We start from the raw sequence: 27,655 nt of genomic DNA, 5'->3' as shown, positions 1-27,655 counted from the left end.
AATTAGTAAATAATAGAATTTATGAGAAATATGTTAAACGACATCCTATCAAAATCCTTTCATTCAATAAATATATGTTCATTTGATTACAGTGGAACACAAATTTTAATGAATATAATATCATATTAATTAATTAATTATGACAAAAATAGAAATATAAAGAATTTATTCTTGAATAAATTGAATACCTAAGCAAATATGATTTCTTTTTAAAAAATAAATATCATATTAAAATGTATGAATCATTATTTTATCAAATAAAATATCACGCTCAAAATTAATTATTTGTTTTTTTAAAAAAATTAAAAAACACAAAGAAAGTAAGACTAAAAAACATGATTAAAAAAACACACTTCTAGTATTTATTTATATTAAAATGATATTAGTTTTTAGTTTTTTTAATAATAAAAATGATATAAAGATCTTAAACAAAAAGAAAATTATTCTATTCGTCCGAGTTATATGTATTTATTTGATATTTATTTGTAGATTTAGATTTTTTAATATTTATAGATAATAGTATAATAATTTTATCCTGAAAATCATTTATTTTTTAATGACATTGTTTGTAATATTGTATAAAATGTAAAAGTATTTTTATTAAATAAAAAAATAGATATTTATGAATTAGATAAACAAAAATAACAAAATAATTATATATATGATCCGAACGATAAAATATTATTTATTTTCATTAAAATCACATTAAACCTTTTATTTCTAGGTGACAAACCAAACAAACTATTCATTACACCTTTACATAATTCAATAGCTATATATTACTCCATTGCCGTAATATTACTACTATAATAATATAGTATTATTTTGTCGAAATTATATTTTATGAAATTATTATAATATTATTATACTAATATTATTATACGTACATGTATCGTATGTATCTACACGCCACGTGTCATATACAGTACAAATTACTGTATTTCTACTCGAGACTTCTCCGCCTATATAAAGGTGGGCATACAGAGATGAACGGAATATAGACAGAAGAAGAAAGATGGCCAACGTTAATCTTTTTACGACGTCGTTTTTGCTGTCCCTAATGCTATTGGGCCTTCTTTCGAAGGCCCAAAGATCCGACCCATATGAGCGGCCCAACATTTGGCGCCCGCCGCCGACGATTGAACTCAGCCGGAGCCAAAGATCCGACCCGTATGAGCAGCCCAACATTTGGCGCCCGCCGCCGACGATTGAACTCAGCCGGATCCAAAGATCCGATCCGTATGAGCAGCCCAACATTTGGCGCCCGCCGCCGACGATTGAACTCAGCCGGAGCCAAAGATCCGATCCGTATGAGCAGCCCAACATTTGGCGCCCGCCGCCGACGATTGAGCTCAGCCGGAGCGGACCGTCGGTTTCGCCGGAACCGCCGTTGCGACACCGGCCGCCAAGGTACTCCGGCGAGTTCGACGCGCCGCCGCAAATCAAACGCACGCCGCGGCCGTATGGACCGCAGGACTGATTTGAAGTTTAATTTTGGGACGGCGGTGGAATGAGCTGGAAATCGTCGCCGGCCGGAGTTTGGATTTGGTAGTATTTATATTATATGGAAATTGGAATAAAATGAAAATGTTTAAAAGGTAAAAATATACTAATACTATATTCCTTCGTTCGGATCTACAGTTTTATTTGAATATTAATTATTACATCAAAATGTAATATAAATTAAAAAAAATTATAAAAATAAATTTGTGTTTTATATTTATAAAAAAATTTATATAAATATAAAAATATTTTTAATATTAAATAAAATGACTTTTAGAGCAGACGGGATAAACACAAAATGTAAGAGTAAGAACCCAATCAAATAGATAAAAAGCAAATCAAGATAAATAAAAAATATGACACAAAAAGAGCATCTTAATCTCACCCGCTTCCTATCATCCTTCTTCTCTTCACCCTAAGCCCCCAAAAATAATTTTTTAAGGCAAAATACAAAAATGCATCTCGTAATTTGTAAAATTTGCTAAAAGTACTTGATAGCCCTAAAATTATGTATTATTTACTTATACTTCAGATAATATTGCAAAAAAAAATATCACACTTATTAGTATTTAATAAAAATTGCAGCAGTTGCTCTTAATCTGCTAATATTATTACAAATTTAAAAAGAAGAAAACTAGTTTTAACAATACAGGCTTATTTTTGTAACTTTCTCCTAACGTATCTATGAATTTGTAATAATATTCGTAATTTGAATGCGTCTATTACAATTTTCATTGAGTATTAAAGAGTAAAATATTTTTTATGATATTATTTGAACTTGGTAAAACAAAATTTTAGGATTACGGGATCTTTTCATCAAAGCTTGAATACCACATAAATTTTTTTTCTATGTTGCCTTTAAAAAAAAAAAAAGAAGAAGAATAAGTAATTCTTATATAATTATATTGATTTCCTCACCGATATAGATTTATTAACCTGCTATGCCTTTCATTTTATTATTTCAATTTATAATGAATATATAATAATTTTAATTAAAAGATATGATAAATATAAAAAATACACTTTATAATTCTAAATATCAATATCATATTTTCTATGGTTCTTTTATTTTCTTGTGTAAAGAAAAATCAAAGAAAGTGACATTGAATCATGGAAATGTATTGGCCAACAAGTCTTTGCAATTTTATTTTTTTCTTTCATACAAAGAAAGTTGAATTGCTAATTCAACAGCGAACAAGCAAACCGAATCAACAACTGTGATGGAACAAAGTGAAATTTGAGAAGAATTAAACGAACTTGATTTGAATCGTGAAGGAAGAGAATGGATAAACTTGAGTTGGATATAAAGCTGGATCTTGGTTTGGTAGTATCCCACTTAGATCTTTAAATTGTCGATTCAATTCTAGTTACGATCACTTCACTACATATTCTAGGTTTGGATCCAAACAGAAGCATACCAATATATATTAGAGGCGTGTTTCTTTTGAATTTGGTATTAAAATAATTTATAATAAAATATTTTAATTTATTTATGTAATATACAAACTAAATATTATTATTATCATTATTATTATAGAAGTAGAATAAGTAAAAAAGTTATACTAAAGATATTATGGAAAAGTCGTGAATATCTTTTTTGTATAATATTAATAAAAATATTATTATTATGTACTTTCTCAGCTAATAAGGCCTGAACTCAAGCTCAAATTTGAGATTCGTTTCAATTTTTATTATTTAATGTACTTTTTATTATTCATTTTATAACAATCTATCCATTTTTTTTTACAAAAAGTAAATGGATATATAGATATGAGACGGAGGAGGAAGTATATAAATTAAACACTAATACTCCCCTATATCCCATTGAAATGTTATCATTTTTTATTTTCATCCGTCCCAAAACAAAGTTATCATAATTGTACTACCTATCTAACATAATAAATACCATTTCAACTTACAATATATTACACAAATGTCATTACTTTTATATTACACCATACTAATAGGAATATTTTTGTCTTTTCTACTAAAATCTAATATAATACTCCCTCCGTCCCATGACAAAGTATCCATTTTTTCATTTTGATATATCTCATAACAAAATATCCATTTTAAATAAATGTACTATCTACCTAATATCACAAATACCTTTACAAATTCAAATATATTACACAAATACTATTACTTTTATATCACATAATACTAATAATGTCAATTTAGTTATTTCTACTTTATTCCTCTTATATCACAATATAATACTAATAGTTTTAAAACTCCGTGCAAAAAGCAAATGAATACATAATTATGGGACAAAGGGAGTACTAATATTAAAAAATTTATGTAAAAAAAGCAAATAACATCCTTTGGAGGGAGTATCTAATTTTATTATAACAAAAAGAATTTTGATATAAAAAAAAGTTATATATATTATAATATATAAAATAATATAAACATATTATCAGCAAGCTCCGTTCGAGCTTGGTTTATATATTTCTCTATAAACAAATCAAGTCAAATGGAGCTTGACTCCCGAGCTACCCAAATCATTTAACACCTCTATATAGCACTAAACGAAAACATGATTGATAATACAATATGACATTATATGATTTTCTTATTTATACGAGCAAATATATATATATATATATATGTAACAGTCTATCATATTCCTCCTACCAATTCTCCTATGCAGATAAGAAAACATCGATCAATGCTGCTAAAATTCTACCATAGAGGATTGCTTGTTAACTATCAAAGCCAAAGAGGCGAGACATGGCTAACCTGTTTGCCGATAAGCCGTCAAATTTATTCCGGGATCGATCCCCACCGCCGCCGCTATGTGTTTCGTCGTCCTCGCTGTTCGCCTAACGTTTACCTACGCCGGAAACTTCGCAACTTTTCTTTTTCATATTTTTTTTACGATCGAAGAAGAAGAAGAAGCTCGATTACCAGGTCATCTATTAGCAATTCCTCGAGCTCGGTACCTATCACGTCGATTTCTCTTCGGGCACCCGACCACCGCATTTCCTTGTCGAGCGTTCCGACCAGCAGCATCTGATCCCCGTCGACAAACTCTTGCTTGATTAACTTGTCGAGGGCGTCTCGGATTCCTTGCTTGCTTTTCAAGTTTCGTTCCCCGAGTTTCTGCGTTACCCACGGGTGCATGTCAACGTGGTCGTGGAAGATCTCCAAGATTGCGGTGTTTAGTAGGTTGAAGAGGAACCTTCTTTCGGATCTCGACTCGTTTGTCCCGTTTCCGTGTTTCTTCTCGAGATGGTCGAATAAACTCGGGTCAAGAGGGGTGTCGGGGGCGTGCCATCTTGTCCTGAATATGTCGAAATCGGACTCTTCGAGACCAGATTCGACGAGAATGTCGATAATGTAAGAAGTTTCCCATGTTATCGATCCTGCATGGTTTCCTTCTGAAACACTTGGAGATAATTGTGCGGCGTTGTCCTCGGCGGGGCCGAGCGACGACTCGGTGGGATATGCGCCGGACTCCATCTTTAGAAGCTTCAGTTGCAGCCGGAGCTCTGCGGCAAAAAGAGATGAGATCGTAATTATATATAATTATGAATGTAATCAAGAACAGAAAACATAACCAAATACATTAGTCGACAAAAATTGACCAGAATTATGCAACGAGACATTCAGGATTAAACATACCGAGAACTGCCAGAGACATATATCAAAATTATGAGAAAATTTTTGCGTACCATGAAGTTCAGCGCTCACTCTCTCAAAACTTTCAGAAGTTGAGGTTTCTTCGGCGAAAGGAACCTCGAGGACTGAGATGGGACTCGGATGATCAGCTTCCTTGGAGCTTTCCGAGGAATCCGGCTCAGCTCTATGCTTGGCGGGTTCCTGCTTTTGTTCCTGTAAGCATAACCGAAGACGAAGAGAGGGCTAGTTAGAAGAAAAGGAAGTCTGAATTTCGATAAGATACTGCACGGGCGCGACGTGTCTTAATCATAAGGATCCAAATTGTGGTAAAATCAACTCGAACACAAATGCTAACATTGGTTAGTTATAATCGAAAGAAGAAATCTTTGTTTTTTTTCACTTATAGGCCGTTCGCTGATTCCAAATTCAACACGTAAACAGTAATCACATAAGGCAAGTTTTCAGCATGCACATATTAAATGAAAGTAATAAATGAAAAGATACTAAGTAGCATTAATAGTACTAAATCTGTCGACAAAAGAATCTTCAGAAATTGAATACTTTCATTAAAGGAAAGAATCCGAACCTGGAGCTTGGATTCGTCGAGGTCATGAATAGCAGGTTTACCGCCATCTACAGCTGAAGGCGATGGTGTCGGGAGCAACTCAGAAGATTTCCAAGACATGGTAGGGCTTCCAGGTTCAGCTATTGTCACTGCATCAACCATGGATTGTTGTTCGGCTGGGTAATTCGATTTGGCCTCCATTTGCATCTCGAAATTGGTTTCTGGAGAAGAATCCATCCTGGCAGCGAACTTAAGTTGATGATGGCTAACCTTTCTGCTTCTTGATTTTGAATCTTGTGATGAATCACCTTTATGCCTTAAATTACCGTTTGCAACTTTATTTCGAATGTGCATTGGTGAAGAATCTTCGGGCAAATCATCATGACAAGAGCTTTTCCAAGTACTTCTCCCATTTGTATACGAAGAAAGCGATCGAGATCCGGATACATGCCTGCTTACATTATCCTTCCACCCATCCCTACTACTGATGCCTATAGGACCGTTCCTCGTTGCAGCTCCATTATTGCGAGAAAGTTGATTGCTCGACCTGTCTAAATGTGTCTTACCACTGAAATGGCGTGGCCTCGTTTCCCTATCTGGTAATGACAGCATTTCGCCTAGTGTACTGCCCTTGCTAACCATTTCCAAATCTTGATATTTGTGAGTTGTTATCCATCTTTCAGAGAGTCGCTTCTTAGCTTCGCGGCTGACAGATGATTCCGCAGAATGATGCGTGTATCTGCAATATTCACTGTCACTGAATGTCTTTCCGGAAGATAATTTGAACTCCTCTGAGTCACTTTCCGAATCACTTTCATTAGCATCAAAGGAACTCTCATCTCCCGCGTACCCTTTGAACTTCATTGACTTTGCGTCGACCATTTCAGTGTCATGATAGCCGTTTCGCATCCTCATCGTAATTTCCCTCGCTATTTCTCTCGCTTCTTTGGAAATGGGCTTTGAGAACCCCTCATCATGAAATAAGTCTTTCCTTGTGCATGCAACTGTGTCGGAACCTCCAACCTTTTGAAATTCCTTCACTTTCTTGAAGCTCGGGTGATAACCATTTGAGAGATTGAACAAGAAACCCGACACACCATCGTTTTGCATCTTCCCAAGATTTGGCTTCAGAACGACGATCTTGGTGGGAAGAATATGATCCTCATTCTTCTCCTCTAGTTGAATTCTTGAAGAATGATGAGAAATACGGGCTCTGTGGCGACTGTGTGGTTCGAGCAGAAGGCCATCTTCACGTTTCAGGTGAGAAGTGGGATGGTGTTTGTTTGAAGTATTTCTCTCTGATCTCCACATTTTTGCTTTGCTTTCAAACATTCCGGGATTTGATGGCTTTAACACTGCAATATGACTGCCCGTAGAACTCTTAGACTCATTCTTTATATCATGCAAATGCTTCACAAACAAGGAATCCGGTTCGTGTAGATATTCTAATAGCAAATCCTTGTTGGAGTCTAGCATCTCTAAGGTATCATCCAGTTCTTTCGAATACTGCAGCTTTTCATCAGTTGAAAGACGTTTTGCATCATTAAATTTCTGCTTAATGAGTGCCATCTCAGGTTTTGTAAGAATTGAGCTTGCATTCCATCTTGAGGAGCATCGTCGATTCCCAACATGAGATGCTTCCAAGTCCTCGTAGACATCCTTGAACTCTTGATGATCATTTGACCTTCTCTTGTTAAACTGACCATCGTAGAGGTGGCTGTTCTTTTGTGAGTTGATTGAACTTTCTGAAGATCTTCGCTGTTGTCTGTGGGAATGCCGAGGGGATGGCATCCCTTCGAGGCCCATTAACTTGGCAATAACACTTGGAGATTGTTTCTTGGATCCAACTTCTTTCGACATTTCTTCTGCCAGTAGTTTCTTCATTGGTATACCAGTTGCCCATGCAGAGGAGCTCTGTCCATATTCAGGCATGAACTACAGAAAATCAGAAGCTATCAAATTTTACACAAATTGCCAATTAGAGAAATAAACATAAGACAAAAACACAATTTCTTGTATGCTAAATAAGATAAACACAAGTACATTACAGACCATATCATTCCTATTTCTTCCTTCAACATAAGATCGAGAATCAGAAGACAGTCTCGCCGCATCTTTGTGTTTCTGGGCCTGTACAATTCCTGGTCAAGATTCCGGAAGAGAATTAATCTATGTCCAGAGTGTACATTCCGACTCATAATCTCTATCATCAAAGACTTAAAATAGATTAAAAGAAAATTAAAGGCAATGTAATGATCACTATCATCAACAAGTCACGCAACAAAGACTATTTTATGCATTCAGCAAAAGAATATCCACAATAATAGTCGAGTAATACAACAATTAACCCAAAAAAACAACAGAAACATGTATATAGCAGTTCTATTGTTTTAAATCCAAAAGTCTACTGTCACTCAGAAAATTGAGAAGGAATAGAGGTAACAAAAGGGTAATAATTTGAGGAGAGTGTGTGTAGCTATCTACATAGTACTGCTTTTTGAGGAATGAGGACCAGCAATTATAACCCATCATAAGTAGAAAATCCAAAGACTGAACAGAATTATGCCATACCACTGGGAAAAAAAGTTCCTTTCATTCCACTTGCCAATAAACTTGCTTTAGTAAAAGCACGAGCATGCTACTTATCAACACATACTTATTTTAGGGCCCTCACGCTTCACATAAGCAAAGAAGAGAAAACACAAAAAACAAATACATGTATGCCTTAAGTTTCACCTATTCATTAGAAGATTCATTGCTCTTTAATGACTTACAATACCAGATCTTGCAATCAGCAGCTAAATTGTAATTTTTGAGCCAATTGCCTAAAAATTGGTCAAGCTTACCTAACAAGGAGTATTAGTTATGGAAGAAACTTAAAAAATATATTGATTATGCTGAGTATTTTTCCTTTTCCCAAACTACAACTCCTCAGTTAGGAGTTTTAAGATTCAAAACTTGCTTCTATTTTACATTCAAACTTTTCTCCTGAATTTAGGTCTATAGCTCATCCAGAAGGAGAATAAGAAAATGAGAATTGCTCACTAAAAACTAAAAAGCGCACACATTTTTTTTTAAAGACTTGATCGAGATGATCGACATTATCACCTAGAAAGAATGACGTGATTAGATGAAATTTCTGTTACTGAGTTTAAATTTTTGGCATATCTTTGTTTGAAAAAGGAAAAGGAAAAGGAAAAGCAATAACTGTTCTTCAATGATCGAAACAGCCACGCTAAAACCATGTGTTCAAGTAACAACTTACCTTCAATGCCAGAAGCACTTTTCGATTTTCTGTGCCGAGCTCTCTCCATTTTCCTTTTGGACAATTTAAATGACGCAGGCAGAAACAGCAACCGGTAGCACCCCGAGATAGAAGCAAAAGAGAGGGAGAGAGAGAGAGAGGGAGAACGATTTTTTTTTTTTTTTTTTTTAAAGGAAAATTCTTTTTCAAAAAGAAGACGAAGATTCCGAGAAACAAAACAAGCGGTGAAGAAATTCAGATCGAAATTATCGGAGAAAAGCACAGCATCGCCTCGAAAACCGTCGCCATTGTTACTCCAGCTTATCTTCAGCTAACCAGCATTTCAAAAACCGGAAAAACTCCATAACCAGATCCCCCTGCACAATCCAAACAGATCAAAAAACTAACCGTAACCACATCAAGCAAACCATCACGTCGAAAACGCAACACTCGCACATTCTTAAGTAACAAAAAAAAAAAAAAAAAAAGCAATCGACGCAACACACACAGCACAGCACAGCTCAACATCAAACGAGAGAGAAAAGATATCGAAAAAAAAAAAAGTGCGCATAGGCATACCTTTAGAGAGAGAAAGCACGGAGAACAAGTGAAAGGAGGCAGGCGGCCATTAATGACGGCAGAGTGCGTGATTTTGAATTGCCAGTTTGAAATATAGAATTTAGCTACACTGATGGCTGAATACTGTAACAATCTTGGAAGGTCCATGGACCTCAATTCCAGACAAATCTACACCGTCCACTAACCGGGCCGACATAATATAAACAGCTCAGATTCACTCTAGCTTACCCCTTAAAGTGCCCTCCCGGAATCACGAGGTAAAACAGTGTTTAACGCCATCGGCGCCCGGCCCACTGACACGTGGCGAAAATCCGAAATGCCACGCAATAAATGCTCGGCGACGTTGGGAAATCTTGGAAAGGTTAAGGGCAAATATGTCAAAGAAGCTGCATACATGTTTGGTAGGACAAATTATCCAAAATTATAGTAGTATTAAAATCGTTAGTTAGATTCCCGACAGCGACTTTTGTTTTTAGAGCGGAAAATCGGGTTTCTCTGCGATGATAGCAATACCATTATAACCAAACGGTCTTTATTTCTCTGTGGGCTACGTGCAATTTAGCCTACGTGATTAGACTAGCCAGTTATTTGATTAATAATTAATCGATGAGTATTAATTTTGTGCTTTCAATTTCTTTTTGGCTCAGTTTACACATATAGCTTTAAATTATTTTTTTTATTATATTAAATATTTATTATTATCAAAATATTTTAAAATTACAGAACTTTCAAAAATTCTTATCTGAATAAAGTTTAATTTGAGGTTATTTGTAAAATTAAGCTAAATACAAAAAGGACAATGATAGTAGCTTTACTTACGGATTCTCAATCTAATCTTTCAAATTTATTCAATATATACTTGAAAAGTAACAACTGTATATTTATATATATTTTTTTAAAAAAAAGTATATATGGTAATATTTTATTTTTAACACAATTTATTAAAGAAGAAAAACAAAGGCACGAATAGTCAAAATGATATTGTAAACAATGAGAGCACTTTTGGAGGGATGGAAGTGTTTGTTTCGTGAAGAAATTTGACTTGTAAAGAGTGGTGTTTTGTGAAAAAGCGAAAGGGGTGCGTATAAAGTTAACCCCCCAAATTAAATTAAAGTGGGTTCAAATCCACTTAGAATTTTATTTTATTTTATTTTATTTTAACCACAATACGAATTAAGTTAATAAGTGAGGTGGTGAAACATCAATGTCATTCACATCACAAGAAAAACAATAATCATTATTATTATTAGGAAAGAAACGAAAAAGATCATGTCTTGTGATTTAAGTTAAGAGGATGAATTTTGGGCATCATTAAGCTTTTTAAGCTTTATGAAGTGTGATGATTGTGTGTTTGTGAAAGTTGGTAAGTGTGTTTGATTAAATTAAACATCCGGCAATAACACACATAACATATAGTTGAAATTAAAATAACATGTGCTATATAAATTATTATCATATTTATCGGATCATATCATACATTATACTCTATGTTACGGGAACAATTGCGACAATATTGAAATTAATTGTGACATAAGTATTATACTAGTAAGTGTTGTTTTTCAACCACACACTCGCGCACTTCACGAAAATGGAACCTCCAACCACAAAGGATACCAAAAGTGTTCAATGTGTCAATTTGTCCATTCTTTCTATTTCAGTTTATTCTATATAATTTGTCATTTTTTTGAAAAGTTATATAATTATACATTTTAATCAATTTTAAAATTCATAATTTATAATTTTTTTAATCTTAATTTATAATTATTTGAGATAATTTGAAATATTAAGTGATAATTTGAAATAATTTGGATATTAAGTGATGTGATTGAAGAGAGAAATGATTATTATTTTTTTTTTTATTTGAATAATGTGATGAAATAAAGTGAAATGTATATTAATATATGTATATAAATATTATTAATTATTTCTAAATTTGAAAATATTGCAGTGAATTTAAGACAAACAAAAAAGAAAATATTGCAGGGTAAACGAAAGGAGTATTAGTTATACTTTACATAAATTTTTGTACAAATTATGTGAGACAAACCGAAATAAAAAGTGAGAATATTTTATGTGGGACGGAAGAAATAATTATTTTTACTAATTCACTTTTTAATAAATGGATAATTTAAGTGACACGGAGGAGTACTAATTAATTATAATCAGTAGTGTAACCATCACCTTATTTTTCATTAGTATATCAATTATGTAGAAATGATAAACCCTTTTAACTTAACCACAAGAAAAAGTGAAAAAAGACCTAAGAAAACATAGGGAACCCTAACATTATTTATTTATCTATTTGATGCTATTCTCTTCGATTAGGGGTGTCAATTTCAGGTAAAATAATAATAGTACATCTACATTTGTCACACAATTCAGACCTGTCTTTGTGTCTCACATGGCTCTCTGTTCATCTTCTAACAAGAAAATAATAAATTTCAGATGACAGATTTGGCACCACTTTCTTTCTTTCACCCTAATTGTGTTGGATGCTGAAAAACTTTATCCTTTCATAGCTTATACTCCATAAAAACACATGAAGAATAAAGAAGCAACAAGAATAGGCTATGTTGGTGTACAAGATTGTCCAAAATGTTATATTTTTCATGCATCTAGCAATAGATTGACAAATCTTATCTTTCGTCATTTGATGAAGACAAAAAGTCCAACTTTGGGGCTCCATACTTCAATTATTGTAAAAAGAGGACAATATGTGCACAAGTGTGAAGTGGCAAAAGAATATGAGTTGACAGATTGTGTTGATTTTAACACCAATAATAATAATCAGTCATTTATATAGCATTTGCAATAACCTAATTTCCAAAACTCTTATTTAAAGGAAGCCCCTATGCAAATTTATCCGGGTTTTATAGTATTCCAAGGGGTGGTTTACTATAGGGAATTAATGAATTATAGAGTTAAATTTATAACAAAGATTAAATTAATCTTAAGTGTTTGTTTGAAGGATTCTGGCAAATTTACACTATTCATACAAATTTTTTCCTCCAAAAATATCAAATCAAATACTTATTTTCTATATTTTATATTATACTAAAAATTAATTTTACATCTAAAATATCACATCAATACTTATTTATATAACATCATACCACTATTCCAATTCAAATTTTTTAATATTCAGATCCTAACCCAAAATCTGAACCCCCAGATAAACACACAAAGCCCATACTAAATAGTTGTGGAGCTACAGTGAAAAATCATAATTGATGCTAAACAATAGGAACAATTTTTATTTATTTACTTTCAAGGGTGCGTTGGTTTGGGGAATTGGATTTAATTTCCACTATTCATCCTATTTTTTCCCCCAAAAAATATCAAATCAAACACCTATTTTTGATTTTTCATATTATACTAAAAATTAATTTTACATTCAAAACATCACATCGTATAACTATTCAAATTCAAAATTTTTACTATTCAAATCTCAATTCAAAATCCAAATCCCCAAACAAACACACCCTCGAGGGTGTAAATATATATATAAAAAGGGTGGTTTTTAAAATAATAAATCAGTGTAAATTTTGGTGCCATTGGAAATGCTAGAGTGCAATAACTAGGAGGAGTCCTGTACCTGTCTCCAGAGGGAGTTTAAAAAATCAGCCCAGAAATCAGTGCCCTCATCATCAATCAACACTGTCCTAAGCCGAGATGCTTGCTGCCTGTCCTGTCCTTTCCTGTCCAAACAATGTCAACAAACAAACATCAATGAAATCTTTGCCATACCAAACAAACAGAGGAGCAAAATTGGGGATCTTTTACCTATAGAAAGAACTAAAGGCAAACAAACACATGAAGGGGCGTGGGCCAACATCAAATAGCAAAAGAGAGCCTTGGCAAGGAATTTCAACCTGGTGTCCAATTTGGGAAAGGGGAGAAGGGACATTATTGAATGCAAATAAATAGATATAGAGATAGAGATAGAGATAGAGATAGATAGTTATATATATAGAGAGAGAGAGAACAAAATGGAATCAGACAGGGTGGGAAGAGAGAATGACCTTTTGGCCCCCACTGGAAAAATCAACAATGATTCCAGAATTTGCCGCGGCCTTTTTTCGGACAAGGCCATCGATCTCATGATTATTCGCCCCTTCTGCTTGTCGGCTTTCCAGAACCTGCAGGAGCTCTACAATTGTTATGTGATTATTCAATCCATTCCTAATATTTTTCACTCTTGAATTTCATATCTAATCAATGAAAAAAGATTGTCATCATAGCATTCAGGAGATGAAAATATGCAAATTGTGGGGCACTTCTTGAGTTATATCAACTAGAATTTTCAGTTTCTAACAATTTGCATTTGTAGTCTACTAAAAAAAAAACATGGAAGGATTGCCGGAAATGCAGCCAGGTCAATCCCAGCAACAGAAGATTTGTTATCTACTGAAAGATTTGGTTGCCCTCTTGCAGATCAGCCAGAACTCTCTAACCCTGAAATTCATCAAAGCCAAGCTATTAGAATTCAAAACTATCCCCAAGAACTGACATATACATTAAATCATCATTTTCAGAGTGAAAATTTATAATTCTTGGTGAAAGAAGTAAGATACAAAACTTGTGTACATTCGGAGAAAAATGATGATGTTACTGCACGTTTTATATGAACTTTTTTTCCAAAGGCATCCTTTCAGTAACAAGACAACCATCTATTGCAACCAATTTAATGCTAGCCAACCGAATTATTTTGACCCATTTCCTAACTTGTAAGTACATCATGATAGGATTGTTTCAACAGCTCACTAATTTGATTTGACAACCCGACCATCAGCAAATGTTGGGATGGTTCAAGAAGGAGCTTTATTCATTCTAAATGAGGTTACAACAACATAACAAACCATATCACTTCACGGGTCTAAAGCATGACACGAAAAGAATGAGAAACCACAATTATTTTTGTTTGCTTAAGATCTTATCAGAGTTGGCTCATAATTATGTAACTTGTATCGATTGAACATCTTCATTACCACATTTTCCCCCCGCACATCATTCTAAAATTTCCAGTATAACACAATCAACTCTAACATCAGATGTCAACTAATTATAATCAAAGCTGAGATTCTAAACTAAGTGAGTACTCAATATATACCACACATGGACTGTCACATACAGATTCAGTAAGCTTCAGCACCAATTATAATAATAATAATAATAATAATACTAACAACAAATTCCATTGTTGTTTAGATTATTTTAAACATCTTACATCAAAGATGCTATGTATATTGTGTATTAATGGACTATCACATACCAAACACCATTCAATAAGTAAGTTCCCGAACAAGTTTTACTTCATACGATTTCCAGTTCAACATTTCTCTTCTACTTACAGCAATATCAATTTTCAAATCACTCTGTTCACAAAGTTGTGTCAATATCTATAGTTTATTGACACTCACACAATAAAATCACATATGAAAACCATAGATGAAATATAATGCAGCTAACAAGACATTTCAATAATATTTTTCCATAAATGCAAAACTTATCAGCCAGATAACTGTTCTCCCAAAACTTTAACCAAAGCAAAAAAAACAAAGCTATCCAGTTAACACACCTTATTCTAAAAATCTTGCCCTGGATCAAGTGTACATAGCCATCTGAGGGGGCATCGCCGGCATAGCTGTCTCATTCTCCCTCGCTTCCTGCATCCTTCGGCCATAAAGTTTGTTAGTCTGCACCACTGGAATAGCTCTGTCCTCTTCCGCTACTTCATGCATCTTTTTGGCGTAAAGTTTGCTCGCAAGCACATTGTCATTAAAATAGGCTGCACAGGGATGCCCCTTGGGAAGCAATCTCTTATACTTCTGAAAATTCTGTTCAGCCTCATCTTCCATGCCCAATATAGTGTAGACTATACCCTGGCAGATATAAGGCCTGAAATCCGTCGGCTCTTCCCTCACTAAATCCTGATAAATCTTCAATGACTCCTCAGGCTTTCCCTGAAGAACCCTAATCTGAGCCAGAAGCAGCAAAAAATCCCTAACTAAACCCTTCTTATTCTCCTTCTTACACAAGTTTTTAGCCGCCAAAGCTTGTTTCTCAACCTTGACCAACTCTTCAGGAGATTCAACATTCTGAGAAGCAATTATCATTAATCCATGGTAACCCTCCACGCAATAAGGATCCATTTCTAGTAACTGGTGGAATCCTTGTCTCGCTAACGAAGTCTCCCCTCTGTGAGCGCGTAAATGCGATCTCATCAACAGCCATTGAGTTTCCCTCGGCTCGAGTTCGATTAGCTTGTTGAGAATCACAATAGCTTCACCGATCTGTCCGGACTTCACTTTGACTTCCACCAGTTGCTGCAGTCCATCCACGTCGTAAGGATTGGAAGCCAGTTGATCTCGGAGAAGTCTCTCCTTGTCTTTCTCCGAAATTGACAAGTGAGCTGTAGTTCCAACAGAAGGAGAGCCATATGTTGCATCGGCGAGTGCAGGTTTAATAGGAAGACAAAACCTAGCAAAAGTAAGTGCGGCGGCAGCGATGGTGGTGACCAGGCCAGCTTTCAGAACGCCGACAAATGGATTCGCCGGCGTTTCAGGAGGTGAATTCTCGTCGGAAACTTGAAATTTCTGGAAATTAAACGATTTCCCCAGACCTCCATCGATTGGCTTCTGCGAAGAAGCTCTAATCGGTGACGACAGAGCCAGCGGTCGACGAGACGGACCGAAGGCGAGCGAAGATAACGGCTCACCGAGATATAGACGTCGAGAAACGAGCGGAGGAACCGCCGATGAACGGCCGGCGGCGGGAGTAGCAGCGGAAATGCTCAGAGAAAACATGGCGGCAGTGATTTCGAAAGGTTTCAGTCAGTTGAGAAGAAATGAACAATCTAAACCCTGAAGATAACGATGAACAAAGCCTTGAGGTTTTTGAACCGTCCGGTGAAGTTCCCTACGGTTTCTTCCTTTTTATACTAAAGTCGCAAGTTATGAATTTGTTATTAGCAGTTAAGCACTCTATATAACAAGTTAGTCTTATCTGGGCCTGGGCCTCTGTTTTGGGCCTTTGTATTTTCGGCATGGTATAACTAATTTGAGAATCTTTAAGTTAGAAATACAGTTATTTACTAACAAACCCTGCGACGTGATCGCAACAAACAAACCGTAATTTTATATTATATTTTAATAAAGAAAGGGAGGGTATTACGGTACATGCATGACCACCGTGAAGGTTAACGCGATGAAGCCACGTGTTATCTTAGAATCGGACGGCGATAGTTGCAGCAGCCTTCACTGCATACGATGGTGGGGAGGATTTGTCCCGTCCGTCACTTGTGGAAGGTAGCTTTTTCCTGTCGTCTTCTATCGTACGCCTCGAAGAATTCCTTGTTCTCTTTCTCCAGCCCTTTCCACACTGCACAAACAACGCAGAGCAAAGATTGGGATTAGGGTTGGGAAACGACGTCGTAACGAGATCGGTTTACACTTCATAGATATTCTTCCTCCGCCGTGAAAAAACGGGGTCGAATTATGATTCTTAAGCGCGAAACGACGTCGTATGAATTGTTTGCAACACTTCGTATGGATTCTTCTCATTTGTTACAACGACGTCGTATGTATTACTAGTTCAGAGAGATTTTTCTCCGTCATAAAAACGACGACGTTTTATGATTCTTAAGCGAGAGACGACGTCGATCAATTACTAGATCAGTTTTACTTCGTATAGATTCTTCCTCTGTGGTGAAAACGGCGTCGTACAATCGTATCACGAATCACTCGATCAATTTTACACAGTGGTAGAGTGAAACGACGTCGTATCAATTACTAGATCAATTTGCAATGCTTCTTATAGATTCTCTGTGTGGTGAAAACGGCGTCGTATAATCGTATTACGAATCCACTCTATCAATTTTACAGTGTGGTAGAGTGAAACGACGTCGTATCAATTACTCGATCAATTTGCAATACTGCGTATAGATTCTTCCTCTGTGGTGAAAACGGCGTCGTATAATCGTATTACGAATCCACTCGATCAATTTTACAGTGGTAGAGTGAAACGACGTCGTATCAATTACTCGATCAATTTGCAATACTTCGTATAGATTCTTCCTCTGTGGTGAAAACGGCGTCGTATAATCGTATTACGAATCCACTCGATCAATTTTACAGTGGTAGTGAAACGACGTCGTATCACTCATCTTCTTCTCTGGATGGTAGCTGCTACTGTGGGTATTGGGGGAAATGAAACGATGTCGTATTAGCGAAGTACAACTAAGTACCTGTGGAGGTGATGAAGGGGAGGATATTGGCATGCTTAGAGAGAGCTTCCATGCACTCCTCTCTGCTCAAATCGAAGATTATGCACTCTTCAATTAAGTGCTGCACCTGATTTCATTACTCAATTAATCATTCCTTCATTCATTCCATATATGTATGCATCAATTAACAGAAGAACAGATACAGATAGGAAATTGCTTAACGAATCAATTAGCGATAAGAGAATTGAAATTTAATTTACCGTGTGTATGTATTTGGCAGGCGATTCCGACAGATCCTCCATGAATATATGCACTGACTGACAGTGAATCAATTGAAGCGCCGAGACAGGAAGAGAAATATGGTGGACGGGACGTAAGGCGGTTTCTTCGAATAAATAGAGGGCCATAGGGTAGGGTGGGGGGTTGGGGGCTCTAATAGAAGACTGATGTATTGTCATTGTCATTGTATTGTATTGTGTGCTGCATGTAAAAAATTGTAAATGAGGTTCAATTCTTCCAGAGTTTATTTTAGGTGTCTCTTTTGTTTGATTTTGCTGCTTTGGAGCTGTTTGTCATTTTTAAAGTGTTTTTGTCGTATCCGATTTTGTATATGCGTTTTAAATCATTATTGATTTATATAAATAAATATTAATATCACATTATAAATGAAATTTTAATTTTTAATACTACAATATAAGATTTTGTTTACTCAAAATATTTTCACTCATTTGACATTATTTGTTTTTTAAAAAAATATTGCATCAAATATATTTTTTCTCTTCACAAAATATTAAATCAAATATAACATTTTATTTTTTATTTTTTTTTCAAACTTCTCAAATTCCAAAAACTTCTAATAATATCTATCTAAACAAAGCTTAAATGTTGAAGAATAAATATTTTATGTGGAGTTTGTGTAATAAATTAATTTTTTTTTACATATTTTTCAATGAATATTATGAATATTTAAAAATCTTACAAATTAAATACTGTCCAATCTATTTTTTTTTACTTGAAATATTTTTAATCTAGGAAATGTATAAACCAAGAGAGTGTTTGGGAAATAGCTTTTTAATCTAAATTAGGTGTTAAAGCTAATCTATCCAACGTTTGGAAAGAATTTTTTCGGTTAAATTTTGGTTATTCCTTATTTACCCTTAAAATTTAATTATTTATTATAGGTATATAAATATATTTTTATAACAGTATATTATTAATTATTTTTAATATATTTAATTTATTAAATTATATTTTTATTTTTGTAAATTTAAAATAATTACTATTATAAATTATTACATATAAATTATTTTATTTATAAAATATATAAATTTTTAAAATTAAATTAAATAGAAAAAACAAAGGTTATTAATTTATTTATATATATTAAAACAATAATTAACATAATAAAAATATATATTTACAAAATATTTATTATTTTATATTTTACATAATTTCAATAACAAATTATTATTGTTTTTTAATAAAAATAATTTTCTCACATCTAAATAATAAAAATAAAAATAAATATTTTATAATTTTCAATAATTAATAACAAAATTTTTTATAAATTTTAAATCAAAATGAACAAAATTAAATATTTTAAAAGATAACATATCAATGGCCTTAATAGTCATTTTATTTATAAACAGCTAATGTCAAACCGTTGTTTTACCAAACATTTGAATACAAACAGCTAATTGAATCAGCTAATAGCTACACTATCAGTTAATTGCCAAACTCCGAAAGCCTTTTGCATGTGCAAAATTTGATGGGTTCTTTTTGCCAATATAAACTTTAAAAAAATGTAATATTTTACACAAATTTATTATTTATTAAAAAATGTAATACAGTTTCTTATATTTTACGTATAAAAAAATATTTTTTCAAACTAGTTTATAAAAAACACATTCTTGATTGTTTGTGTTTTTATTTACAATATGCTTTTTTTTTTTTTACTTTTTTAAATGTTTTATTTTAACAAATACTTCCGCTCAAAGTGAAAGATTTTTTTTTATTATTTTTATTTAAAATATCAATTTTCTATTATAGTTAATAATTATATATTAATGCTAAAATTTCATTAATTTTTATATAAATTAAAAATATATTGTTATACATACAATTAGTTTATACATAAAAATATTTTTATTAATTAATAAAATACTACTATCTCCGTCCAGCTACAAAGTATACATATTTTTATTTAGGACGTCGAATTACTAAGTAATCATTTCATTAAATACCCCCACTTTTTTCCACAAATACTCGTACTTTACATCACATCGTTACTTTTATACCAAAAAATAAGGGCAAAAATATTATTACACTATTTTTATCTATCCACTTTAATTAAAATATTATTATTTCTTAAACTCCGTGCCAAAAGTAAATGCATACTTATTGTGTGGACGGAGGGATGGAGTATAATATTATTTATTAATTTCCAAAAGTAAATTTTTGTGTAATATATTCCCTCAATCCCAAATAAGGTGTAACATTTGCTTTGGACAACGGGTTTTTAAGTGGATAATATTAAATAGGATAATTTAAAAATTAGGTGATATAATAGAGAGAGAAATGTATATATATATTTTTTGTGATGTGATGAGATAAAGTGTGGGGTAAAGATTAAGTATAATTAATTATTTCATATTTTGAAAATGTTGCAGAATATTTGACACATACCAAAAAAGAAATATTGCACGGTGTTTGAGACATAGTGAGTAATAAATAAATAATAAGTGTTTGATATAATTTTTTTTTTTTTTAAAAAGTTTTAATAGTAAAATTAAAATAAAAACCCTACAAGTAAACATACCCTATATTGTCTACGTACTTGTGATTGGTGTTTTATTTTGAAATATTCTATATGTAATATTTAAATTTTTTCAATTATATTATATTGTACTCTATTCATTTTATTATAATTAACATCATTTCTATTTGTATCTATTTGTATAACAATTGACAATTTTGAATAAAATTTATCAAATTACAATATATTTAAAAAATATAAAATAATTTAATTAATTATATAATATATAACATTATAGGTTATGTTCGAATATAATTAATTATAACATGATCATAACTTATATAATTAATATCTTAAAATTTAAATTATTATGAATAAAAAAACATATAAAAATAAATAAATTATACTCCCTCTGTCAATTTATAATGTTTATATATTTTTATTTTGGAACGTCCAATTAAAAATTAATATTTTATTAAATATTCTACTTTTTTTTCAAAAATATATTTATTTTACATCACATTATTATTTTTACACAAAAAAATAAAAACACAAATGATATTACACTATTTTTAACTACTCACTATAATTAAAATACTATTATTTTTTAAACACTGCATTAAAAGTCAATGTAAATATTATATGCAGACGAGAGGAGTATTGAAGTAAAAAATAATGAATTAAAAGTAATGATCATAGCAGCGGCTAAAACAAATGATTTAAATATTGATACGAATAAAAAGAATTAAATAAGATAATGAAATTAAAATAATATTATAACATTATAATAAATCCATAATAAAATTGGTTAGTCAAAGGTAGTACTGGTGGGCCCAGAGGGGCACGTGGGAAAAGAGTGGTGATTGGTGGGGAGAGGATTGATAGTAGATTTCATAGGGTGCCTACATGGCTATGCCTGTGGTGGCCCACTTCACGTGGCGCGTAGACCCCACGTACCACGGGATCAGTTAGGATTTTCCTCTTATGTGAAACAAATAAAATATTCCTACAGTGTCTATGCGTCCCTATTCCCAAATTCGTGCTTAGGAGATATTTTTTTAATGGATTTTTTTTTAAACTAGTAAAAAATTATTTTTTATTTGGAATTTTAATTTATTTGTTTTTTTTGATATTTATATAAATAAATAAAATATAAAATTGAAGATATTTATGATGTGTAAAGGGTTTGTATTTATTTTTTAAAAAATAAATAATTTTTGTTCAAAAAATAGAAGTTGAAAAATTTGATACATTTCTAGTAGATATATGGAATAGTATATTAAATTCTTCCTCCGTCTCACGTACCGTGTCTGTTACACTGTAGACACTGGTATTTTAGGAGGAAGGTAATCAGTAGATAATTAAGAATATATTAGTAAAAATAATTATCCGATAATATAAAAAATTATAAATTTAAATTAAAATAACTAATTAATTTAATTAAAATTAAAATAAAAATTTAAGAAGTTTAAAATGAGATTAAAATGTATAATCATTTTCCAAAAACGAAAAATGACAGGGTATGTGCGACGGACAGAAGCGGCAACGTGGACATGGTATGTGGGAAGAGAGTATATATTTAAAATTACATACTCCCTCCATCCACAAATTGATGTCTTACTTTCCTATTTGAAGTCCAACAACTATTATCATATTTTCTTTTTTAAATATAAATTTTATATTTTTTATCTTTCATTCATTTATTACTTTTAATCTCTATCATACAATTAAAGACAAATTTGCCAATTTATAACAAAAAAGAATCACCTAAAAAATCGTAAAAAAACAATAGAAAGTGGACACAATGAGTATAAATTACTATATTTAAAAAAACAAATAAATAATTAAACCTCAAAAGAATCTCGCATGAATTCGACTCTAATATTTCCTTTATCCATCTGAAATATATTTTTAATACCAAGTTTAAGAAATATTTCTATTTAAATAATAGTTAATTAATACTTTTATGTGTAAATATATTTTTATTTTCATTTAATATAACTATATTAATATAAAACTTAAATTTAGAAACATAGGGTGTGTTTTTTTATTGAGTTTTAAAAAAATTAATTTGAATTTAGTATTAAAATAATATTTAATGAAATATTTTGTAAGAAAAAAATTGTAATTTTTTTAAAGAAAATATAGAATTCAAATAATAAAATTTGAAATTTTTGGAATAAAGAACCCTAATAAAATTAACAATAAAATTGTTATTAGACATACGAAAAAATATACTCTCTCCCTCCCTTAATAATCTATCTATTTACTTTTTTAGTAATACTTTTCTAATTTACAATATATTACACAAATATCATTACCTTTATATCATACAATACTAATAGGGTTAATTCAGTTTTTTTACCTTTATTTTTACTTTATTTCATCAATATAATATTAATATTTCTAAAACTCTTTAAAATAAAAAAATAAATCCGTAGATATGAGAGGGAGAGAATATATTTTAATTAGCATAAAACCTACTACCCACAATCTTATCCAATAATAAAATATATTGGCAGCTCAATAATTTCTCTTTAAATAATTAAATTGCCATCTCACACCCACTGGCTAATTAATTTACATTATCCTTGCCCTTATCAGCCATTTCTCCTTCCATTTTTGTTTATATATAAGAAATACAAATAAATAAGTAAATAAAAACAAATTAAAGTCACTTTAATCATTTCTTGGGGTACAAACTCAAGTCTCACGTTGAAAGTTGTGAAGAAAATTACACATTTTATAAGTCCCAATTGAATTTCACTAGTACGAGGCCTTTTGGAGAATATCCAAAAATAAATCCGTGCGGGCTCAGCCCAAAGCGGACAATATTATACTAGTATTGAGTTGGCTCGGTCTCAACAATGATATCAGAGTCCGATTAGATGGTGAAATGGATTGGGTGGCATTGAACATTGATTGTGGAGGTGAGCTCGCCCTTACTAAGTATTGAGTTGGCTCAGTTCAAACACCATTCCTTTTTAATATTTGAAAATTTTTAGTTATATTTTTATACTTTTAAAAAAAAAAAAAAAAAAAAAAACACTTGCATTTTAATTAAAAAAAAAATAAATTATACTCTTTTGTTCCGGCTTTTGTGTCCATAATACTTTAGATATGTGAATTTATAAGATATATAATTAGTAAATAATGAATAATATATTAATAAAAATAATTATTATATCATAAAAATTATAAATTAAAATTAGAATAACTAGGTAATTTAGGTAAACTTTAAAAAAAAAAAATTAAATTGAGATTAAAATGTATAATTTTTTTAAAAAAATAACAATAAATAAAATATATGAAAATAAAAAGATAAACCCAGTAAATAAGAAAGAAGTAATAATATTTAAATAGAAGAATTATTAATTTAAGTTTCAATACTCTTCATTATTTTCAAAATATATATATATATTCATATAAAAGCATCATATGTAAGCATAAAAAATATATATATTTTAAAATTACATATAAATAAAAAATTATCAATATTTACGGGGATTGTATAGAAAATAAAATTTTATATAACGTTAATATTTTAAATTTTAAATTAAATATAATATATAAAAATAATAATAATAAATAATGGGAAATGTGTTGGGTATTTATGCAAATCACCTGAGGTGGAAGAGAGAAAATCTCCAAAAAGTTGTACATTAGGGTGTGTTTGTTTGGGGGATTCGATTCGATTTATACTATTAATCTAATTTTTTTCCCCAGACATTAAATCAAACACCTATTATTATTTTATTTTATATTATACTAAAAAAAAATTTTACATTCAAAACATCACATCATCGCCTATATATATCACATCATACAACTATTCAAATTAAAAATTTTTACTATTCAAATAACAACTCAAAATCTAAACCTCAAACAAAAAGTGGTTTACCGGGCTGAATCGAACCAGGCCTGAATGACCCAACTTTTTTTTTTTTTTTGGTGACGTGAAAACTCCCAGTCGTTACCCGAAAGTGCGGGTTTGATCTTACCAAAATTGGATCTGATATAATAAATTGTTTCAATTAAATATTTATCTTTATTTTTTTTATAATAAATTAAAAATTATTTTTAAATTTATAATATAAAATTAATTTTTATTTATATCATATCATACGATTATTAAATACAGTATAAATTTTTACTATACAAATTTAAATTTAAAATAAAAATCTCAAACAAGCCCACTTGAGATTAATTTATAGTAACTATTCTGGTCACACTAAACACAAAACTAGTCCAATATCATTTCAAGTTTATCTGGACTCGGACCAAGGAAGACCACAGCTAGTCAAGGGTATATAATTGTTAAATGAATTTGACTTGTTAACCGCTCGATTCGATTTATAATTTACTAGAGTGGACCCGTGCATAGTACGGATAGTTATAAATTTTATTGTATTGTTAAAATTAATTATTGTTATATAATAATTAAATTATTTTAAATATGAAAATTATTTGAATAAATTAAATTATTTTATACAATTAATTTTTAGTATTATTTATTTATTTATTATGTAAAAATTATATAAATCATACTCTTTTCATTCCCCAATTTTTTTTTCATAATTTATAACTTTTTAATTTTAATTACTCTATTTAATTATCTTAATTTATAATTGTTTTCTTTAATATATTTTTTATTACTTACTAATAATATATATTAATAGTATTATTTTTTTAACAGCGGCACTCAGTTCATCTTTATTTTATTATATTATTGTTAATTTTAAGTGGGCAACATAAAATAAAATTTCTAAAAAAATAAATGTTGATTCGCCAATATAAAATAAATTAAAAAATAAAATAAATCCCACAATAAAATTTAAAAAAATAAAAAACTATGTGTTGCCACGTGGCAACACACTTTCATCGTTAAATATATATATCTTAGATTTAAATAAAATAGATCCTACAATAAAATTTTAAAATATAAAAAACTATGTATTGCCACTTGGCAACATACTTTCAGCGCTAAATATATATATTATAGATTTACTTTTTTTATAAAAAGCCAAGCTTGAATTAGACATGCAATGTAACTCAATTAAACTTGTTATTGTGATATAATTATATTATTTATATATTAACATATATAATATTTAATACCAAAATTTATATTTATTAATAGAATTTGAATATTTATTATATTAATTTATTAATAAGATTATATATATTAATTTATATATTAAAAAAATATGTAGAATAGGTATAAAATATGCAGATAGGTATTATTGAACATTAATTATAAATATACTGTATATATGCACGAGATTTAAGCTTATAATTTTACGGTCACGAAACCACCTTCCACCTTAAATTACCAAATCATCTCTTACGAGACTATTTGTAACTCGGACATGTTCGAGGAAAAGCCTCAACACCCTATAAATCTCATCCTTCTCTTCATGCCTTACATCCCCTGTAACAAACACATGAACCTTTGTCCCAATTTCAACCCAGCTACTCCCCGGAATCCTCCTCAGCCCTTTCTCCTTCATCTTCTTCCTTATCTTCACCACACTCTCCCATTTTCCGGCGGCCGAATGCGCATTCGACAACATTACGTACGATGACACATCGTCGGGATCCAATTCCACAATTCTCGTCGCCGCAATTTCCCCCAACGCCGTATTGGAATGCACCCGACACCCCCCGAGCAACGCCTTCCAAAACCCGACCCCCGGGTCGAACGGTAAATCGTCGAGAAATTTCTCCGCTTCTAGAAACTTCCCCGACCTCGACAATAGATCGATCATACACGCGTAGTGCTCGGGTTCTAGAATCTCGGGTCTCTTCGATCTCGCCTCGTTGAAGTATTTATACCCGTCGTCGACCTTCCCGACGTGCGTGCACGCCCAAAGTAGGCCGAGAAGCGTTACGCTGTTCGGCTCGACGACGACAGAGCCCGTTCGATTCATTTCCTCGTACGCTGCGATTGCGTCGGTCCCTCGCCCGTTTTGCGCGTACCCGCAAATTAGAGCGTTCCAGGAGACGACGTTTCGATCGGGATTCTTCCGGAACGCCAAAAGGCTATCGTCCATGCACCCGCATTTTGCGTAGAAACTCACCAACGAATTTGACAAATACAACCCCGGACGATTTCCCGAGAACTTCACGGCGCACGCATGCACGCTCCTCCCGACGCCGAGAGCGCCGATGTTGGCGGCGGCGATCGCAACGCACGGATACGTGTACTCACTCGGGACCGTTCCGCGCCGCAACATCTCGACGAATAAATTCACGACGTCCTCGTTTCTTCCCGCTCGGCCGTACCCGACGATCATCGTGTTCCAAGAAACGATGTTTTTTTCGTTATCCGGCATCGAGTCGAACACTTCCCGGGCCTTTTCGAACATCCTTTCCTTAACGAATCCGCTAATCAGTGTTGTGTAGGACACCACATTTGGGCTGTGGATGCCATTGAAAGTCATTAGAGCTTCTTCGATGGTTCCTAACTTCACGTAAAGATCCATCATAGCGCTGCCGACAAAGACATTAGAATTGAAGCAAGTTTTTTGTGTATAGGCGTGGATTTGATTCCCCAAATTGATGTCTCCGATAGCTACAGAAGAATGAAGAATTGTACCGAAAGTGTATTCTGTTGGCTTAATGTCAGAATCCAACATTGCTAAGAAGATAAAAATGGCTTCCTTGTGTCTTTTTTTCTTCCCCAAATGGCTCATCAGACTTGTCACGGATACTGCGTCTCGTTCAGGCATTTCGTCGAACAGTTTCCGTGCGTTGCGGCGTTTGAGTTCTGCTTGAGGCTCCTGCAATGGATTTTTATCATGGAGTGATATAGTTTGGGATTTTGTGAGAAATTTGGTGTGAAATTGGGAGAAATTGTGCCTGAATTTTGGGGATTTCTTCTGCCGAGCCAAACATGGCACCAACGCCATTGTCGGGGAAGCTTCTTGCTGCTGAAGTTCGCTCATGAAAGTTGGGAATTAAACCGGCAGAAAATTAATTTAAAAATAATTACAATATAATAAAAATAATTAAAATTAAAATTAAAATAACTAATTATTAAATATTTACTCAGAAAAAATAATTACTCTAGAAAAATAGAAATTGTATGTTAATATATATATATATATATGCTAACAACTAGTTAATATAATTAAAACACCCCCTTGTATGTAAATTATG

General features: G+C 32.1%; 3 protein-coding genes across 6 annotated transcripts; all 3 read right to left on the bottom strand.

Annotated features, from left to right (window-relative positions):
* Window positions 1-3,877: 3,877 nt before the first annotated feature.
* On the bottom strand, window positions 3,878-13,654 carry LOC127250833 (uncharacterized). Of its 2 annotated transcripts, XM_051274260.1 has the most exons (9): window positions 13,538-13,654; window positions 13,299-13,387; window positions 13,111-13,213; window positions 9,516-9,867; window positions 8,958-9,313; window positions 7,745-7,833; window positions 5,714-7,627; window positions 5,181-5,340; window positions 3,881-4,997 (listed from the first exon to the last, which is right to left on the bottom strand). In XM_051274260.1, the coding sequence occupies exons 5-9, from the start codon at window positions 9,004-9,006 to the stop codon at window positions 4,381-4,383; spliced, it is 2,829 nt and encodes a 942-aa protein (XP_051130217.1). In that variant the 5' UTR covers window positions 9,007-9,313; window positions 9,516-9,867; window positions 13,111-13,213; window positions 13,299-13,387; window positions 13,538-13,654; the 3' UTR covers window positions 3,881-4,380. The 2 variants fall into 2 exon arrangements, with proteins under 2 accessions (XP_051130218.1, XP_051130217.1); XM_051274261.1 differs by lacking the exon at window positions 13,538-13,654 and having other exon boundaries at window positions 3,878-4,997; window positions 5,714-7,606; window positions 13,299-13,439.
* Window positions 13,655-13,773: 119 nt separating this feature from the next.
* LOC127250834 (protein SLOW GREEN 1, chloroplastic-like) lies at window positions 13,774-18,154 on the bottom strand. Of its 2 annotated transcripts, none has more exons than XM_051274262.1 (4): window positions 18,000-18,154; window positions 17,761-17,866; window positions 15,094-16,895; window positions 13,774-13,970 (listed from the first exon to the last, which is right to left on the bottom strand). In XM_051274262.1, the coding sequence occupies exon 3, from the start codon at window positions 16,319-16,321 to the stop codon at window positions 15,119-15,121; it is 1,203 nt and encodes a 400-aa protein (XP_051130219.1). In that variant the 5' UTR covers window positions 16,322-16,895; window positions 17,761-17,866; window positions 18,000-18,154; the 3' UTR covers window positions 13,774-13,970; window positions 15,094-15,118. The 2 variants fall into 2 exon arrangements, with proteins under 2 accessions (XP_051130219.1, XP_051130220.1); XM_051274263.1 differs by having other exon boundaries at window positions 17,761-17,860; window positions 18,000-18,131.
* A 7,573-nt stretch (window positions 18,155-25,727) lies between these two features.
* LOC127250991 (pentatricopeptide repeat-containing protein At5g42450, mitochondrial-like) lies at window positions 25,728-27,489 on the bottom strand. 2 transcript variants are annotated; one of them, XM_051274505.1, is made up of 2 exons: window positions 27,356-27,489; window positions 25,728-27,276 (listed from the first exon to the last, which is right to left on the bottom strand). In XM_051274505.1, exons 1-2 carry the CDS (start codon window positions 27,389-27,391, stop codon window positions 25,819-25,821), a joined length of 1,494 nt encoding a protein of 497 aa, XP_051130462.1. In that variant the 5' UTR covers window positions 27,392-27,489; the 3' UTR covers window positions 25,728-25,818. The 2 variants fall into 2 exon arrangements, with proteins under 2 accessions (XP_051130462.1, XP_051130463.1); XM_051274506.1 differs by lacking the exon at window positions 27,356-27,489 and having other exon boundaries at window positions 25,728-26,986; window positions 27,093-27,230.
* Window positions 27,490-27,655: the final 166 nt, after the last annotated feature.

The sequence above is a fragment of the Andrographis paniculata genome, unplaced genomic scaffold (genome assembly GCF_009805555.1).
Source record: "Andrographis paniculata isolate CXL003 unplaced genomic scaffold, ASM980555v1 Contig38END, whole genome shotgun sequence".
NCBI lineage: Eukaryota > Viridiplantae > Streptophyta > Magnoliopsida > Lamiales > Acanthaceae > Andrographis > Andrographis paniculata.
Note: the sequence above shows the minus strand (reverse complement) of the source record. Positions and strands in the feature narration are given on the sequence as shown.

Excerpts from the sequence above, each read along its gene's own strand:
- LOC127250833 (XM_051274260.1), bottom strand. The coding sequence starts at position 9,006 with ATGGAGAGAGCTCGGCACAGAAAATCGAAAAGTGCTTCTGGCATTGAA. Across the intron at positions 7,834-8,957 it reads AAGTGCTTCTGGCATTGAAG|GAATTGTACAGGCCCAGAAA; the intron begins GTAAGTTGTTAC and ends AATCTTGACCAG. Across the intron at positions 5,341-5,713 it reads TCGACGAATCCAAGCTCCAG|GAACAAAAGCAGGAACCCGC; the intron begins GTTCGGATTCTT and ends TTATGCTTACAG.
- LOC127250834 (XM_051274262.1), bottom strand. The coding sequence starts at position 16,321 with ATGTTTTCTCTGAGCATTTCCGCTGCTACTCCCGCCGCCGGCCGTTCA.
- LOC127250991 (XM_051274505.1), bottom strand. The coding sequence starts at position 27,391 with ATGTTTGGCTCGGCAGAAGAAATCCCCAAAATTCAG. Across the intron at positions 27,277-27,355 it reads AAGAAATCCCCAAAATTCAG|GAGCCTCAAGCAGAACTCAA; the intron begins GCACAATTTCTC and ends AATCCATTGCAG.